General features: G+C 56.4%; 1 protein-coding gene across 5 annotated transcripts in view; it reads right to left on the reverse strand.

The window, feature by feature from the left end:
* Window positions 1–101: 101 nt before the first annotated feature.
* Window positions 102–13,930, reverse strand: part of Camk2b (calcium/calmodulin dependent protein kinase II beta) — a 90,731-nt gene continuing 76,902 nt past the window's right edge. The window contains exons 14-24 of one of the 5 annotated variants that reach the window (XM_021178097.2): window positions 13,021–13,058; window positions 12,794–12,865; window positions 11,430–11,474; window positions 10,034–10,082; window positions 8,726–8,839; window positions 8,139–8,267; window positions 7,093–7,221; window positions 3,230–3,305; window positions 3,049–3,143; window positions 2,636–2,869; window positions 102–2,276 (exon numbers count right to left, since the gene is read on the reverse strand). In XM_021178097.2, the coding sequence (XP_021033756.1) occupies window positions 2,637–2,869; window positions 3,049–3,143; window positions 3,230–3,305; window positions 7,093–7,221; window positions 8,139–8,267; window positions 8,726–8,839; window positions 10,034–10,082; window positions 11,430–11,474; window positions 12,794–12,865; window positions 13,021–13,058 (980 nt within the window). In that variant the 3' untranslated portion in view covers window positions 102–2,276; window position 2,636. Of the gene's footprint in view, window positions 2,277–2,635; window positions 2,870–3,048; window positions 3,144–3,229; window positions 3,306–7,092; window positions 7,222–8,138; window positions 8,268–8,725; window positions 8,840–10,033; window positions 10,083–11,429; window positions 11,475–12,793; window positions 12,866–13,020; window positions 13,062–13,930 lie in introns of all 5 variants that reach the window. The other 4 variants (XM_029483713.1, XM_021178099.2, XM_029483714.1 and 1 more) reach the window with 4 other exon arrangements.

Below are 13,930 nucleotides of genomic sequence, written 5' to 3' on the forward strand. Positions count from 1 at the left end.
CCTCCGGGCTAGGGAATAGGTAGGTTTGTGTTCTGTGGCCGGGAATTAGCAGGGTCCCAGCATAAAGCACTCAGCTGTACTGGAAGCAATTTGTCTTTTTTTTTTTTTTTTTTTTTTTTTTATTTGCAGTTTCCCGAGACAGAACAAAATAAGAATAAGTTTTGTACACCTACAAGGCTCAGAAAGAAAAGACAGTGGAACTCAGCAAAAAGAGAGAAGAGAGGAGGGCCACCAGTACTGTAGGCAGTAACACACTACAGCACTGGCCAGCGGTCGACGCTACCACCTGCGAACACCTAGCCAGTTAGAGCAGGAGTGTCCTGCTCTTTAGAGGGTCATGCAAAAGAATTGTCCCCCAGAAAAAAAATCCCCAAATTATCCCAGACAGGCAGCTTTGTGGAGATAACAAGGTGGGTGGGAGAGGAAAGGAGACCCCAGGATGCCAGGGTGGCAGGCCACAGGGCCTCACACTGTCCGTGGCAAGCCCTGCCACTGTTCCATGGCCTCGGGCCACTCAAGTGGAGCCTGGCAGATGTTTACCCTGTGTCCATGGGTAGGGAACAGCTGTCCTGGGCACAGTGTGGATGAAAGGTGGTATCCACTGAGTGTCTGTAGGTGGACAGTCCCCTTGGAGTTTAGGATCCTGTGTCCCGTTCCCCACTTCGTGCCCCTCCCTTGGCTTGATTTGTAGTAAAAGATAAAGAAAATCCTGGTTGAAAATGACGTGAATTTAAAGTGGGCAGCGTTGGGGTGGAGGCCCATGAACCCCTACAATCAAAGCCTCTGACCACCCCCACCCAACCCGGCTTCAGACCTATCTCCCTAGCCTGACTTTGTAACAAGTCCAGCCTTGATGATATTCTGTCACCAAGGGCCAGGGCCACCCACAACGAGTCCAGGCAGTCGGCACCGAGGAGCACCACTGGGCCCTTGGAGGTGCCACACTGTCCTGATGGGCCCTCCCTCCACCCACTGGTATCCAGGCCCCACACCCATATATCTCTGCCCCCAGCCTGCCTTCTCTCTAAGCTGTGTCTCTGGCCTACCTGGAAGAGCCTCACACAATACAGCCCTAACCAGTTTTGGCCTTCCGCGTCTTCTTCTCTAGGCCCAGGTCAAGGCCCATGCTCTGTCTTCTTCTCTAGGCCCAGGTCAAGAAAGCACTCCCCTCTCATCACACACTTGTATGGACCTGCATTGCCCAGACGTCTAGAACCCAACTTCTGGCCCCTCTTTACCACATTCTGCACATTTAACCAAGGCTCGAACACCCAGGCTCCAAGCTCAGTGAACAAACACCCTAGGCGCAGCCTGGCCTGTTCTCAGCATCCATCCAGTATCTCAGACTCTCCATCTTCGTTAGGGTCTGCCGCCAACTTCAGAGAGGAACTGCCCAGGCCAGGGGTGGGCCACCTTTGCTCAGCTGCTGGTGGCAGGGAAGGGACAAGTACCCCAAACAGGAAGGAGACCATCCTCTGCCCAGTCCTCTCTTCATAGCTACATGGGTAGGCACTGCAGCCAGCAGGCCTTCTTAACCAACCCCTGCCAGGCAGGAGGTCTGGAGGCAAGATCCGTACCTCCATACCTCACTCTCCAAAGAACCAGGGCTGAGAGCCCAGGTTCTTTTCTGATGACCTCGGGGACAAGCTTCTACACACTCCATGGGGCAAAGGTAGGTCCTTGGCTAGAGGAGCACCCTCCCAGCCCTTCACGGGACGAGGGACGGGTAGGGGAAAGCAGGAGCAGCAGCAACTCTCAGGCACAACTAGCAGGAAAGAGGGCAGCCCCCAGCCCTTCCCAAGACACCTGACGCCACAACAGCCAGGTTAGCACGTGGGGCCCATGCATGGGAGGGAGGATGCAGACGCCCAAGGTATGGGGTGAGTGCGGTACCTACAGACTAACACGGTCGGCTGGGCACATTCACGCCCTGAGGGTCCCCAAAGCCAGGAGCGCAACAGACACAGTGGAGCTTGGGGGTGGGGTGGCCCCACAAATGCCAGATTTTTACAGCTTTTTCCTTTCTTTAGGTTTTTGTTTGTTTGTTTGCTTGTTTTCCATTTCATCCGATGCCAATATTTTGTTTGTTGGTTTGCGTGTGGTTGTCGTTGTCATCATCTTATTTTTAAAACAAATCACATCTGGTCTTGTTTTTCTGCAGACACAGGCACCAGGGGAGGGGACGAGGCAGACACAAACATGCGACAGGCAGGCCGTGCGCCCGAGGGCGGCTGGGCTCCAAACACCAACTCTGTCCGGCGAAACCAGGCGCAGCTCTGAAACAGGGGGCAGGCCACCTTCCTCAGCGCAACGTAACACCCTAGCCACCCACGCCTTTGCTATTTGGAAAAGGTTTGGGCAGGAATCCAGTAAGTTAAGGTCCTTTCTGGAAGGAGCCTGCCAGGAGAGGTGGTTGCTACCCGCACCCATTTCCTAGGCTGCCTTTGCTGTGGGTTAATGGTTATAAAGTCGAGCTCAGGACCCACCCTGAGGACCAACTCCATTGCTGACCCGCCAGGCTCTGGCTTGAGCTCCGTCTGGCCTCATCAGCTCACCCATGAGGCACCCCACGCACGCTGCACTGGGCCACACCCCACGCACGCTGCACTGCCCTATGCACACCGCAGGGACTCACCTCACTGCAGCGGGGCCACTGGAGCGCCCGAGCAGTGGAAATGTACATTCTGCCACTTGCCGTCGCGGCGGTGCCACACACGGGTCTCTTCGGACTGGCTGGTACGGGGTCTGCCCTGGCCATCGATGTACTGTGTGAGGCGGATGTAGGCGATGCATGCTGCATCCTCGCCAATGACGTGCACGTGCGGGTTCAGGATGGTGGTGTGGATCGGCTTGCTGTTCTTGGCCAGCACTGTGAACAAGCAGGCTTTCTGAACTGACAGCACCGGGTATAGACACCTCCCACCCCTCTCTCCTTGAATCCCCTTCACAGCGGCGGGGGAGGGGCTGCCACGGCTCCCACTGACTGATGGGTTAAGGGACCCTCCTGATGGTGTCTCTCCCTCATGCCACCCCAGCCTCTTCACTCACGGTTCTCAAAGTAGAATCTGTGGAAATCCATCCCTTCGACCAGGTTGCCCAGAGCTTCAGGCTCAAATGAGGTCAGGCCTGGGTCACAGATTTTCCTGGGGGGCAAACCCAAGTGAGGAGGGGCCCCATCCTCCATCCTCACCCTCCACAACCCCCCACCCCAACCCCCCCGGAGACTCACGCATAGGCCTCAAAGTCCCCATTGTTGACGGCCTCAATGAGCTGCTCTGTGGTCTTGATGATTTCCTGCTTCCGGGCTGCAGGGAGAAAACAGGGACAGCCTTCACGTGAACCCTGCCTCCAGCAGAGCCCACACGAGGGGCCTTGGAAGATCAGATCGGGAGCTGCTGACGGTGTCCACCTAGCTGCTCCCGCCCTGGCTCAGGTCTGTCCTCTCCACAAAGGACTTCCAGGCTCTGGCACCTGTACCCAAATTGTCTGGATCACACTGGTCCCTCCTGTGCCTCCAATGGCTTCCTTGTTTCTGCATGCAATAGCTGTTTACCAAATAAAATGTTCATAAGAAGCAAATACCCTATTCCGACTAGAAAATGTCTAAAAACTACAGATGGGGGGAAAGGCTGCCCATAATCCATCCCACTGCTGGACTCCCGTTCAGCCTCTCCCTGCCATGTTCTGCTTCAGTTTCCAACAGTTTCTTGTTTACTTAATGGCCTCTCCCTCCACCAGCTCTCAGGGGAGGAAAACCGTCATCAGTGGGCATGGTCAGTGGATATGAGGTGGGGTGGGGGTCGGGGGAGCTTATGAGCAAAGGACAAGATGGCCTGAAACTCTTGAGGAAGGTCAAGTCGTCTGTCCACTCTGTGAGGTTTTCCCGGCTAGCCTGGACTAAGTGCTGCCCAGGCAAGACCCACCCTGAGTGCCTGCACCTCTCGGGCTCATTGCTTCTCCGGAACTAGCTCTTGGCTTTGAGATGAACTTTTTGTTTTAATCATGAAGAATTGAAGATATGAAGGCACAGAGACTAACTCCGTGGCGGGGCTTCTAGGACCAGGGGGCGTGGGGGTGCCCACCCCATGGGGGCCCTGAGGGAGGGATGAATGCACAATAAAGGTAGCCTGCTTCATGGGGAGCCCACACATGCCACACATGCCTGCACAGGGGCATCTCCTGGTGTATATATGAGCTGTGGTGACTCTGGTATCTTAGACACTGACAGCAGGGGTTGCTGGGTGTCACCTGTGGGGACTCGGGTACACTTATGTAAGAGCACGTGTATACGGAATCCACAGCACAATGTTGTCTGTGTGCATACGGTGTCTGAGTGTGGGTATTTGTGTACGTGCGTATGAGAAGGCACACATGAGCGCCCATATGAGTATTGTGGAGGTGTGTGCATGTATAGGTATATGTGTGTGTGCACTCATGGATTTCCCCTGGCTTGGAGAAGCCCCCTCTCCTAACCCAGCTCCCCTTCTGCTACCTTGTTTCAGTTCCTTCCCCATTCTTAAGCCTAAATCAGGTCACCATTTGGTCCATCAGGGTAAGGGCAACACCATGGCCCACCCTGGGATGCTAGCTCCAGGGTGAGCTGCGAGCTCCTGTTCCTGGCTACACAGCCATGTACCCCGCTCCATGAGAGCACCAAGACTCTGCCCCAAATTTGTAACAGCTCTTCCCGTCTTTACCTTTTGGACTCCAGGGCAGCCTCTGTCACTCCAGTCCCCAAAGCAGTACCTACACTTCCCCGTGTCTGTCATTCCTGACACCCCTCACCCCATCACTCTTGTTCTTTCAGGAGCTGTCTCGTGCTTCTGGTCTCTATTCGAGCAGGCATCTCCTCCTCAGGTCCAAGGGAAGTGCCCTCTGCACCACACACTTCCCAAGCACCTCTGGGGCCTGTTACTCTCATCTTAGTAGACTTAGCTGCCCCATTCCTCCACAGGAGGCCCTTAGCACACAGCAAAAGTGGTTGGAAGTAAGTTAACAGCACCGTCTGGATTCAAGCATGCTCCGATTCCACCTTTCTCTGTGGTGAGCGGACTAAATTTCTGTTTAAAGAAGTTAGGTAGTTTTCAAACAAATAGTAGTTAAAAGTGGGCATCAATGTTAAAAACAACAACAACAACAACAACAAAACTAAGAGACTATCCATGACCACAGCATCAGTCAGAGGTGTGAACTGCGCTTGAGTTTGGGTACAGCATTCTTGTGAGAGCCACTGGCCCATTTGACAGCTAGGGACACTGAGGCTGCCTATGAATGGGAGCTGGATACCTCCTGACCTGCAGAATGGCTGCTGCCCAGACCCCAGTGGAAATCAAACATGAAGAAAGGGGCCAAGAATCCCTGCACTCAGGGATCGCTCTCATGGAGAAGCCAGGGACCGAGGACAAGCTGCCCTATACCCTGCAAGTCCAAGAAGAAGCCAAAGAGGCAAGTGGGATTTTGGCTGGTGTGCAGAGTGGGAAAATTACTTAGACCACAGCTCTCCTGTGGGAAGCCAAGCAGCCTAAAGAGGCTGAGGATATCTGGGTGTGACCAGAGAAGGTTTTGTGTCCCTCCCACTGGCCCAAAGCCCCCAACCTCACAGCTGTTTGGCAGGGCAGCTGACTAAGGGATCAGCCAGGATCAGCCTGAATCCTGTGTAATCCCAGATTAGGAAGTGAGGCCTGGGGCACAGAGAGCATAGGATGGGGTGGGGCTCAAGCCTAAAGAAACCTATAACCTAGTCGGTGGGTTGTAACCTTCCCAAAAAAGAGAGACCCAATACCATCGGACACCACCCACATTTCCCTACATTTTACTCAAAGTCTTTTCTTTCCTTCGGCCCAGCAGCCCCTCACGGGACAGCAAGATGCCACCATCCAGTCATTCTTGAAGCCCTGCCCTGCAGGACCTCTACCTCTAGTGAAGCTTAGCACAGACCCTACTAGGGCAGCCGCCTGCTCCTAAGGCCGATCGTGTTCCCCAACAAAAACAATGGGACCCTTGAGATCAATGATCGAGCACTCCGACAGGACATGTGCTGTCCAGATGCTGTTTGCAGCCACCAGCGGTGAATATCCCACCCCTGCTTTGTAAAACCTGGCTGCTATATATACCCCTGCCGCCAGTCCCCTTCCCTAGTGCCAGTAACCTGGTTGGCTCCTCACACCTCCCTCAACTCTGATCCCCTCTGCAGACCATGGAGTGCTCTAGGGGATTCATGACCTCCAGAGGCTGCCCCTTACACAGCCCGAATCTGTTATTCCCCACCGCCACCAACAACATGCAAACTGTAGATGTCCATCCTTGTGGGTTACTGTAACCTCTCTGCTCTGGCTGCCTGCAGCACTCCCAGACCCCAGCCTAATAGGTGGAGGTGATAGGGGTGGGTCACCCATGCCCACCTCTCACAGTTACTCACCCAGCCCCTGCCCTGCCATGCCGAGGCCCTGGCCCAGCCTCTTCTCTGAAGGCATCTCAGCGCCACCCCCAGCCCCGTGTCTCCCCGGAGGCGGGGGAAGCGGTGGCTGCAGCCCTGGATGTCATCCATCCCTGTAAGTGATACTGGCGGACAGTCTGCAGACAGGCTGAGGAGCCACCTGCCTGTGCTGCTCTCCCTAACTCGGCCTTAGCCCTGGCTGCCCCGCCCCCAGAGTCCAGCCTGGCAGCCAGCATACCAGAATTCCCAGGAGTTTCTTTCCCTGTCCTCTTGTCCAGGAAGGTCTACTCTCAGCCTTTCTCGAGGACTCCTTGTGCACTGGTGGGCACCTGCTTGCCACTCTCTCCTGTCAGGATGTGGTGGCTGGCCACATGGTAGCAAGGGCCCAGTGAAGTGTTTGGGAGCTTCTCCATATACTGAGCTCACACACACACACACACACACACACACACACACACACACACATCTCAGGACCATAAGGTGCCTCTCCTGAAGCCCACTGCTTTCTTCTCGCATTTTGACACGATTCCCTGACAGATGCCATGACCCCCCTATCTCTCCACAAGCTGGTTATTCCCAGAGTCAGGCCGACCAGGCACCACGCTGGGGGCTTGCCCCTCCATGGAGCTGTAAGGGCCACTTGAAATGCTACTTACATGGGGTGGGCAAGGGGCCAGGGAGAGTCGGAGATGGGCAGGGTGGGGGGCCCACTGGTGGGAGGCCCTCAGCTTCTGGGGTCCCTGAGCCCCGCCTCACTGAGTTGAGGATGTCAGAGATCCTGGGGGCTGGGGCAGAACAGACAGACATGAATACAGGCGGGCAGGGACATGCAGGGAAGAAACCTTCAGACCGAGAGCCAAGCTGGACAATAGGGGCGGCCAGAGTGGGATGTGGAGCATCAGGACACACGGGGACATGGGAGGGGTGAGGTCAGATGGGGGGTAGGGACATAAATGTTGGGGGAGGAGGCACCAGGAGCACAGATGCTTTTGTCGTTCTAGTGTGCGGAGCTGGAAGCTGCCAAGGGCACAGGATGTCCTCCATGGAGAGGTAACCTGGCCCCAAAGAAGCCAGAGGCCATCACTGCAAGTGACAGGTAGGTAAAGGACTGGATGAGAGGGAGGAGGGATGTTCAGATAGAAGCATTGCTTGGGCCCATGTGGGTAGCTCAGGCCAGTGGAAGGCCAGTCTTCGCTTCTCTGGAACGTCCCCTAAACGATATGACCCCGGTTGGGGTTTCTCATTCTGGCACCCTTTTTGACCTCCCCTGCCTCAAATGGTGAGGTGAATGGTGTTCAGGGGTAAGGTACATCAAGAGCCCAGGGCTGCTCTGGAGATAGGCTCTGAGGTACTGTGACCAGGGCAGGGTAGGGTGTGAATGTCAGTAAGGCTAGAAAGTTCTTGGCACTGATGGGTTAAGGGCTCCACCCTATTACCCAGGGGTGGGCCCAAGATGAAGTGAGGGTAGCGGCGTGCAGGGAAGGAGAAGGGGGTCTGAGATGAGTCAGAGGCACTGAGCCCAAAGGGGCAGCCAGGTAGCTGCCCAGCTATGTTAGTGCATATGCCTTGACTAAGGCCACCCATCAGGCATCCTGGTCCAGGGGGAGCTTGGCCGTGCATGGCAGGTGCAGGAGGCTGAGCACTGGCCATTCTCAGCGAGCCCTCGGTAGCAGGGGCAGCAAGCCTGGGAGCTACTACTTACACGGGGTGGGCAGGGGGCCTAGGAGACCCGGAGACAAGCAGGGTGGGGGCCCCACTGATAGGGGTCCCTCGGCTTCTGGGGTTCCACAGCCCCTTCTCACTGAGTTCAGGATGTCAGAGATCCTGGGGGCTGGGGCGGAACAGACAGACATGAACACAAGGCAGACAAACATACGAGGAGACAACAGAATCGACAGGACGGGGGAGGGGAGCCCCTGCTCTTACCACAAGGGAATCTGAGACCTGAGACCTGGCTTCCTATTTGATGCCAGGCTCAGCAGCAAGAAGCCTCCAGAGATAGAGGGAGGTTTGAGTGGGCCCCAGAGGTCTAGAAGTCATAGCCAAATCCTTCAGGGACTGTCTAGTGGCCGTGAGCAGGAAAGTAGGCCAGGACAGCATCCTCACAGAGAATAGAGGTCTCTGGCTGGACAAAGGCAACCCTGGGGAGCCCCAGTCTGGGGGCTATGTGAGGACAGAGCTGGGGCCAACAGTCCAGGCCTGTCCAATCCTTGGCTCTTGAATGGCCCCTCAGAGACTTGCCAGGCCCTTCCAAGTTATCCCCACAGCAGCGGGGCCCAGGCTACTTACACGGGGCTGGAAGGGGGCTAATGGGAACTGGAGATTGGCAGGAGAGGGGGCCCTCAGCTTCGGGGGCTCCTGAGGCCCTCCTCACCAAGCTCAGGACATCAGGGACCCTGGGGGCTGAGGCAGAACAGAAGCAAGCAGTAGATGGTAGACACTCAAGACAGAAGGTGGCAGAGAGAGCCAAGAGGCACAGGACAGTGGAAAAGGTTACAGGTGTAGAATCCCAGGCCACTGCTGGGGACCTAAGGGACAGAGGTGAGGTGGTCACTCTTGGGGACACCCCAAGGTAGGTGTTAGGAGAGTTCATTCTGTGGGCCCATGCCAGGCCCTGCACACATTAGGCTAGGATTTTAGAGCGCTTCTCGCTGAACGTGGTGGCTTGAGAGCTGCCCTGGCTCTGCCGGAGCCCTGGAACATGGCTGAGGTAAGAGTGCCCCTGCGTTTCATTCCTGAGGCTTCCCCTGACTTGGCTCCTGCCTTTACTCCCAGCCTCATCCGCTGCTTCTGTCCCCTTGCATGCCTGAGGCCTGCCACCTCCCTTATATCTCAGTGTTTTACTGGCCAGCTAAAGGCCAGAATCTTTGCCAGAGAGGTGTGGGTAGTGTCCATGGTGCGGACTCTGGGGCCTGCTTTGGCTTGTAGGCGAGTGTACTCGCCAAAGTTCAAGGACCAGTGTCCTGTGCTAATTTCCACTCTAGAGTATGGAGGACTCTTAGAGACAGCTAAGGAACTGGGGAGGAGCAAATGGGTAAGCTCTGTTTGATTCTAGGGGCCATCCAAAGGGCAGCTTAGGGCTCCATGCACGGGTTAAGCTGTCAGACCTCATCCCGGAGAGGCAGAGAAAGTGGGAGAGGCTAGGAGGCCCCACTCACTGATAGCAAGCTGTGAACACACACATCACTGGCAGGGCTCAGGGTGTGGTACTGAAGTCCACCTTAGGAGGACGCTTTTGAGTCATCAAGGGAAACAACATTGGTCAGCCATCTGGCCACTCAGGCTGGACAGAACCAATGCTTCGGAATAGCAGAGAAGAACAGCATCCTGATCTGACTTCACCCATGCACTTCATACCCTGTGAGAACCACGTTCCTGCCTCCCAGCACGGAGAACAGTAGCTCCTCACATGTGCGCTACGCCTGAGATACCCCAGCCATGATGCCCTGAACACTCTTTGACTCAGACCAAGACAGGCCCTGCCATCGGGTCCTGAGCGCTGGAGCGCTGGAGCACTGGCCTGCACAGCAGGACCAGAGATGCTGCAGAAGGCCCACCCACTACCAACATGCCCAGGCAAGGCCTCTATGAAGGTACCTTTGGCATCTTCATCCTCTATGGTTGTGTTGGTGCTGTCGGAAGATTCCTGAGGAGACAGAGGAGACAGGGGTCAAGATGAGCCGAAGACAGGCAGGACACCTCCAATGGTAAAGCTGGCCTTGGTTCCAGGTGGGACAAAGCCTGGCTACTCCTGAGGGTTTTAGGAGACAGACCCTCCCCAAAGGAAATCCTCAGGAGGCGGAGACTGGGGAGAACATTCTAGCCGCGTATGTCCTCAGGAGGGCTCCCATCTCTGCAGGCCACCACTGTCTCCAACATCAAGGGCCTCAACTTCACCTTCCCTCAGAGACTCAGAGACACTCAGCCAACTAGGAGAGAGCAGGCCTTTCGAAACCCCAAGATGAAAAAACAAGGGATGTGACCAACTTTTAGTGATGGAAAGCCCTGAAACTTGGGAGTGGGCAGACATACTTAGCAGCTTTTAGGTGGGGCGTTCCTTCCCCTGGAAGAGATGATGCCCCATATGCCACTGCCCCTCCTATGCCTGGAACTTCATCAAGGCCCAGCCTCTACCACCAACATATCCCCAGAAAGTCAAAGAATCCTCTCAGGGCCCTTGGTGTGGACAGACTGACCTTGGCTCTGGGCCAACACTGAGGGCCTTCACATGTGTGTCAGGCCTTACCCTGGTCCAGAAGGTTGACTAGCAGTCCTTCGGAGGGGACTATTACCTCACCTGACATGAGGGACCAAAGGGTACCAGGCACTGAGGTAGGAGGAAATCAGACATTTGGCATTTAGAACTGTGGGCTTATCTAGCTGCCCTTGGTCCCTGGCACGGAGAAGGGCCAGGTGCAGGTTCTAGCCAAAGGAAGTGGGTACCCACCCCATCACCTTGTCAGATCATTAGGGAGCCAGGCCCGGGTACAAGTCTGACCTACCAGCCCAGCACAATTGCTGTATTGTAAACGGTTCCAACACTTGCCAGGTCTTCCCCACCTCACAGCACGCCAGCCCCTCCCGGCCCCAGGTGATGATGCCGATGTGATGAGGGAGCAGATGGCAGAGCAGAGAGGAGCAGGAAGCACTGGGGCCACACCAGGGGGTGGAGGTGGAGAACAGCCTAGGAGCAGAGGCTCCTGGGAAGCAGGCTGGGCCCCAAGGTCTGCAGCAGAGGTCAAGCCTCCTGAAGCCTGCTGTGAGCCAGCCACATGGTGACTGCGTGTGAGCTCCCTCCGAGGGAGTCATTGTGCCCTGCCATGGCCTCGGGTGGGTAGGCTTGTGGGAGCTCTGCCCTCCCTGCCTTTGTGGTCACTATGCATCTGCTCTCTATCATAGGCACAAAAGCTGCTCCCAGGTCACCGTCCACACCCTCCTCCTGGGCCCATACCTCCTGCCCAAGGAAAGGGTGAGGAGAGAGGCGTGGCAGTACCTTAATCCCGTCCACTGGGTTATGGATAACGGTGGTTTGAGGCTCCTATAGAGGGCGGCAGACAGAGGAAGGAAAGAAAGAGAGGGAGAGTGAGAAAGAAGGAAGCAGAGGGTGGGGAGCCGGGGAGCCAGAGGAGTGGGCAGCCGCCAGGGTCTGCCCAAAGAGAGTGTGGAGCAGAGGTACAGGAATGGAGGCAGGAGGTGGTCAGCAAGATGGCCCGGTAGGGATGGAGGCAGCGGGTGGTCAGCGATGGCCCTGGGTGAGTGTAGAAGGCCCAGGCCAGAGGCCAGGAAAGATGGAGCTCATAGGGCCTGAGAGAAACTGTAGGTGTGTGTGGGGTCTGCTGCTGCTGCTGAGAATTCTCCCCATCTCCTGCCCCAGCGTAGGAGTGGACACAGGATTGAAGATGTTGTGGGGGTTGGGGTGGCATATGGGATGGACTGGGTCAAGGTGGGGCTGGCTGTGAGGCCGGTGTGAGCCACCCTGGGCACCAGGTGAGCTGACGCCTGGCACCCTCCCACCAAGGCCCTACTGCTCTGAGCAGCTCTCAGACTCTAGCCAGGATGGATGTCTTCGGTGCTCCCCGATCTGGCAAAGGTTTCCTACGGGGAACGCCTGATTAGGGCCGTGGGGGATACCAAGCACGCTACCAGCAAACTCCTAAGACACACTTCAGAAGGCTCGTGCCTGAGACTACAACTCCACACCCCTGGGAAGACCAGCTGAAAGGTCCGCCTGAACAAAAGTCACCCAGGGCAAGGAGGCCAGAGATGGCCCAGTACCTTCTCAAGGAATAAGGAAGAATATAGTAAGGGGTATGTTGGGCAGCCTTAGCCCTCCTCTGCTTAGGGGATGCCCAAGCTTCCTTCTCTGTCATCCACAACTTGGTATATGCCTCTGACGAATATAGTCACAGGCGGGTAAGCCCACTGTCCTTTCAGCCACACACCTCCCCATTACAGCACCATGGCCCTGCTGTCCCCCAGTAAGCTCAGGAGGTGACAAGGCAAGGTCCTTGTAGAGGACAGGGGTCCACAGCAGGCCGCTGGCCTCCCTTAGTGCCATCCAGACTGCTTCTCACTAGAGCTTCTTAAGGTAAGATGGTCCAGAAGTCATCAAACTGGGAAGTCATCTCTCTCCAGCACCTGGGCTCCCGGGGGTCCCAGGGGAGGGCTCATCAAGCAGTTTTATATCTGGCTGATCTGGGGTACCCTGACCATGACCTCTCCTCTTGGCCTTCCCCCCTCTCCCCAACTCCATTCTGTCTCCATGTGGGACTGGTTTGGTCAGAGACAGAGTCTCACCAGACCCTGCTTTGCAGGGCCTCTCTGACAGTGAGATGAGGCAGGGGCAGGGCTCAGTACCAGGGCAGCAGGAGGGAGGGATCCTTTGGGGCTGGTGATGGCCGAGCTGTTTTTGGTGCTGTTTGTCTGGGGCTGTGGAGAGAGGGATAAAGAGTTGTTAGGGAAGAAAGGGCACCCTCCATGCTCAAGCATCAGTGGGGTGAAACTAGACCCTTGGGGTCAGCGGCAGAGCTGCAGGTTCTAGTCTCTTCCCCTGTACTGCACAACGGGCTTGGTTGGTGTCTCACCTTGACTCCATCTGCTTTCTTGTTGAGTAAACTCTTGGCTGCTGCATTGGGAAGGAAGGAGGGATTGTAAGTTCCTAGGGCGGAAGGTCACTGTTGCTTCCATCCCTCCCCGACCCCTTCCCTTTCTTCAAGAGTAAAACCAAGGACCTGAGGTCCAATAACCTGAGGCCAGAGGCAGGTATGGCCTTGGCACCTGGCCTGGCCCTAGCAGCAGCAGAGCCTCCAGGGTTACTAAGCCAAGCTGCCCCAGGAGCCTCATCCAGGACCACCCTGCCCCCACCTGCCCCAGGAGCCTCATCCAGGACCACCCTGCCCCCACCTGCCCCAGGAGCCTCATCCAGGACCACCCTGCCCCCAGTTGCCCCAGGAGCTTCATCCAGGACCACCCTGCCCCCAGCTGCCCCAGGAGCCTCACACAGGACCACCCTGCCCCCAGCTGCCCCAGGAGCCTCACCCAGGACCACCCTGCCCTCAGCTGCCCCAGGAGCCTCATCCAGGACCACCCTGCCCCCAGCCCCCAGCATCTTCAGTGAATCAGGAGCTCCTTGCAAGGCACTTAGGAGCCTCCTTGTTCTGTGCCTATGACTCCTAAAAGGCAGGAAAGATGATATGCCCCCACCTCCCATTTCCCCGGGACGGCGCCAGGTCAGGATTGGAAGGCATCAGGAGGCAAAGGGAAAGACATGCTCAACCTGGCTCTGCCCTCTGCACTCCTGTGTTCCCTCTAGGATGGTTAGCCAAAGCTGTGTCACACCAAAAGTCTTGACCCGGCCCCCACCCCTCTACCTTCTGATGGCCAACAAACTTCTGCACCAGGGCTATACCGCTTGGCCTCCCTGTCCTCCCCTTGAATGGCCCCAGCAGCCCTTGCCATGGGACTAATTCTTGGTGGCCGTGACGAGGGCCAACA

The sequence above is a fragment of the Mus caroli genome, chromosome 11, assembly GCF_900094665.2.
Source record: "Mus caroli chromosome 11, CAROLI_EIJ_v1.1, whole genome shotgun sequence".
In the NCBI taxonomy this organism is placed as follows: Eukaryota; Metazoa; Chordata; class Mammalia; order Rodentia; family Muridae; genus Mus; species Mus caroli.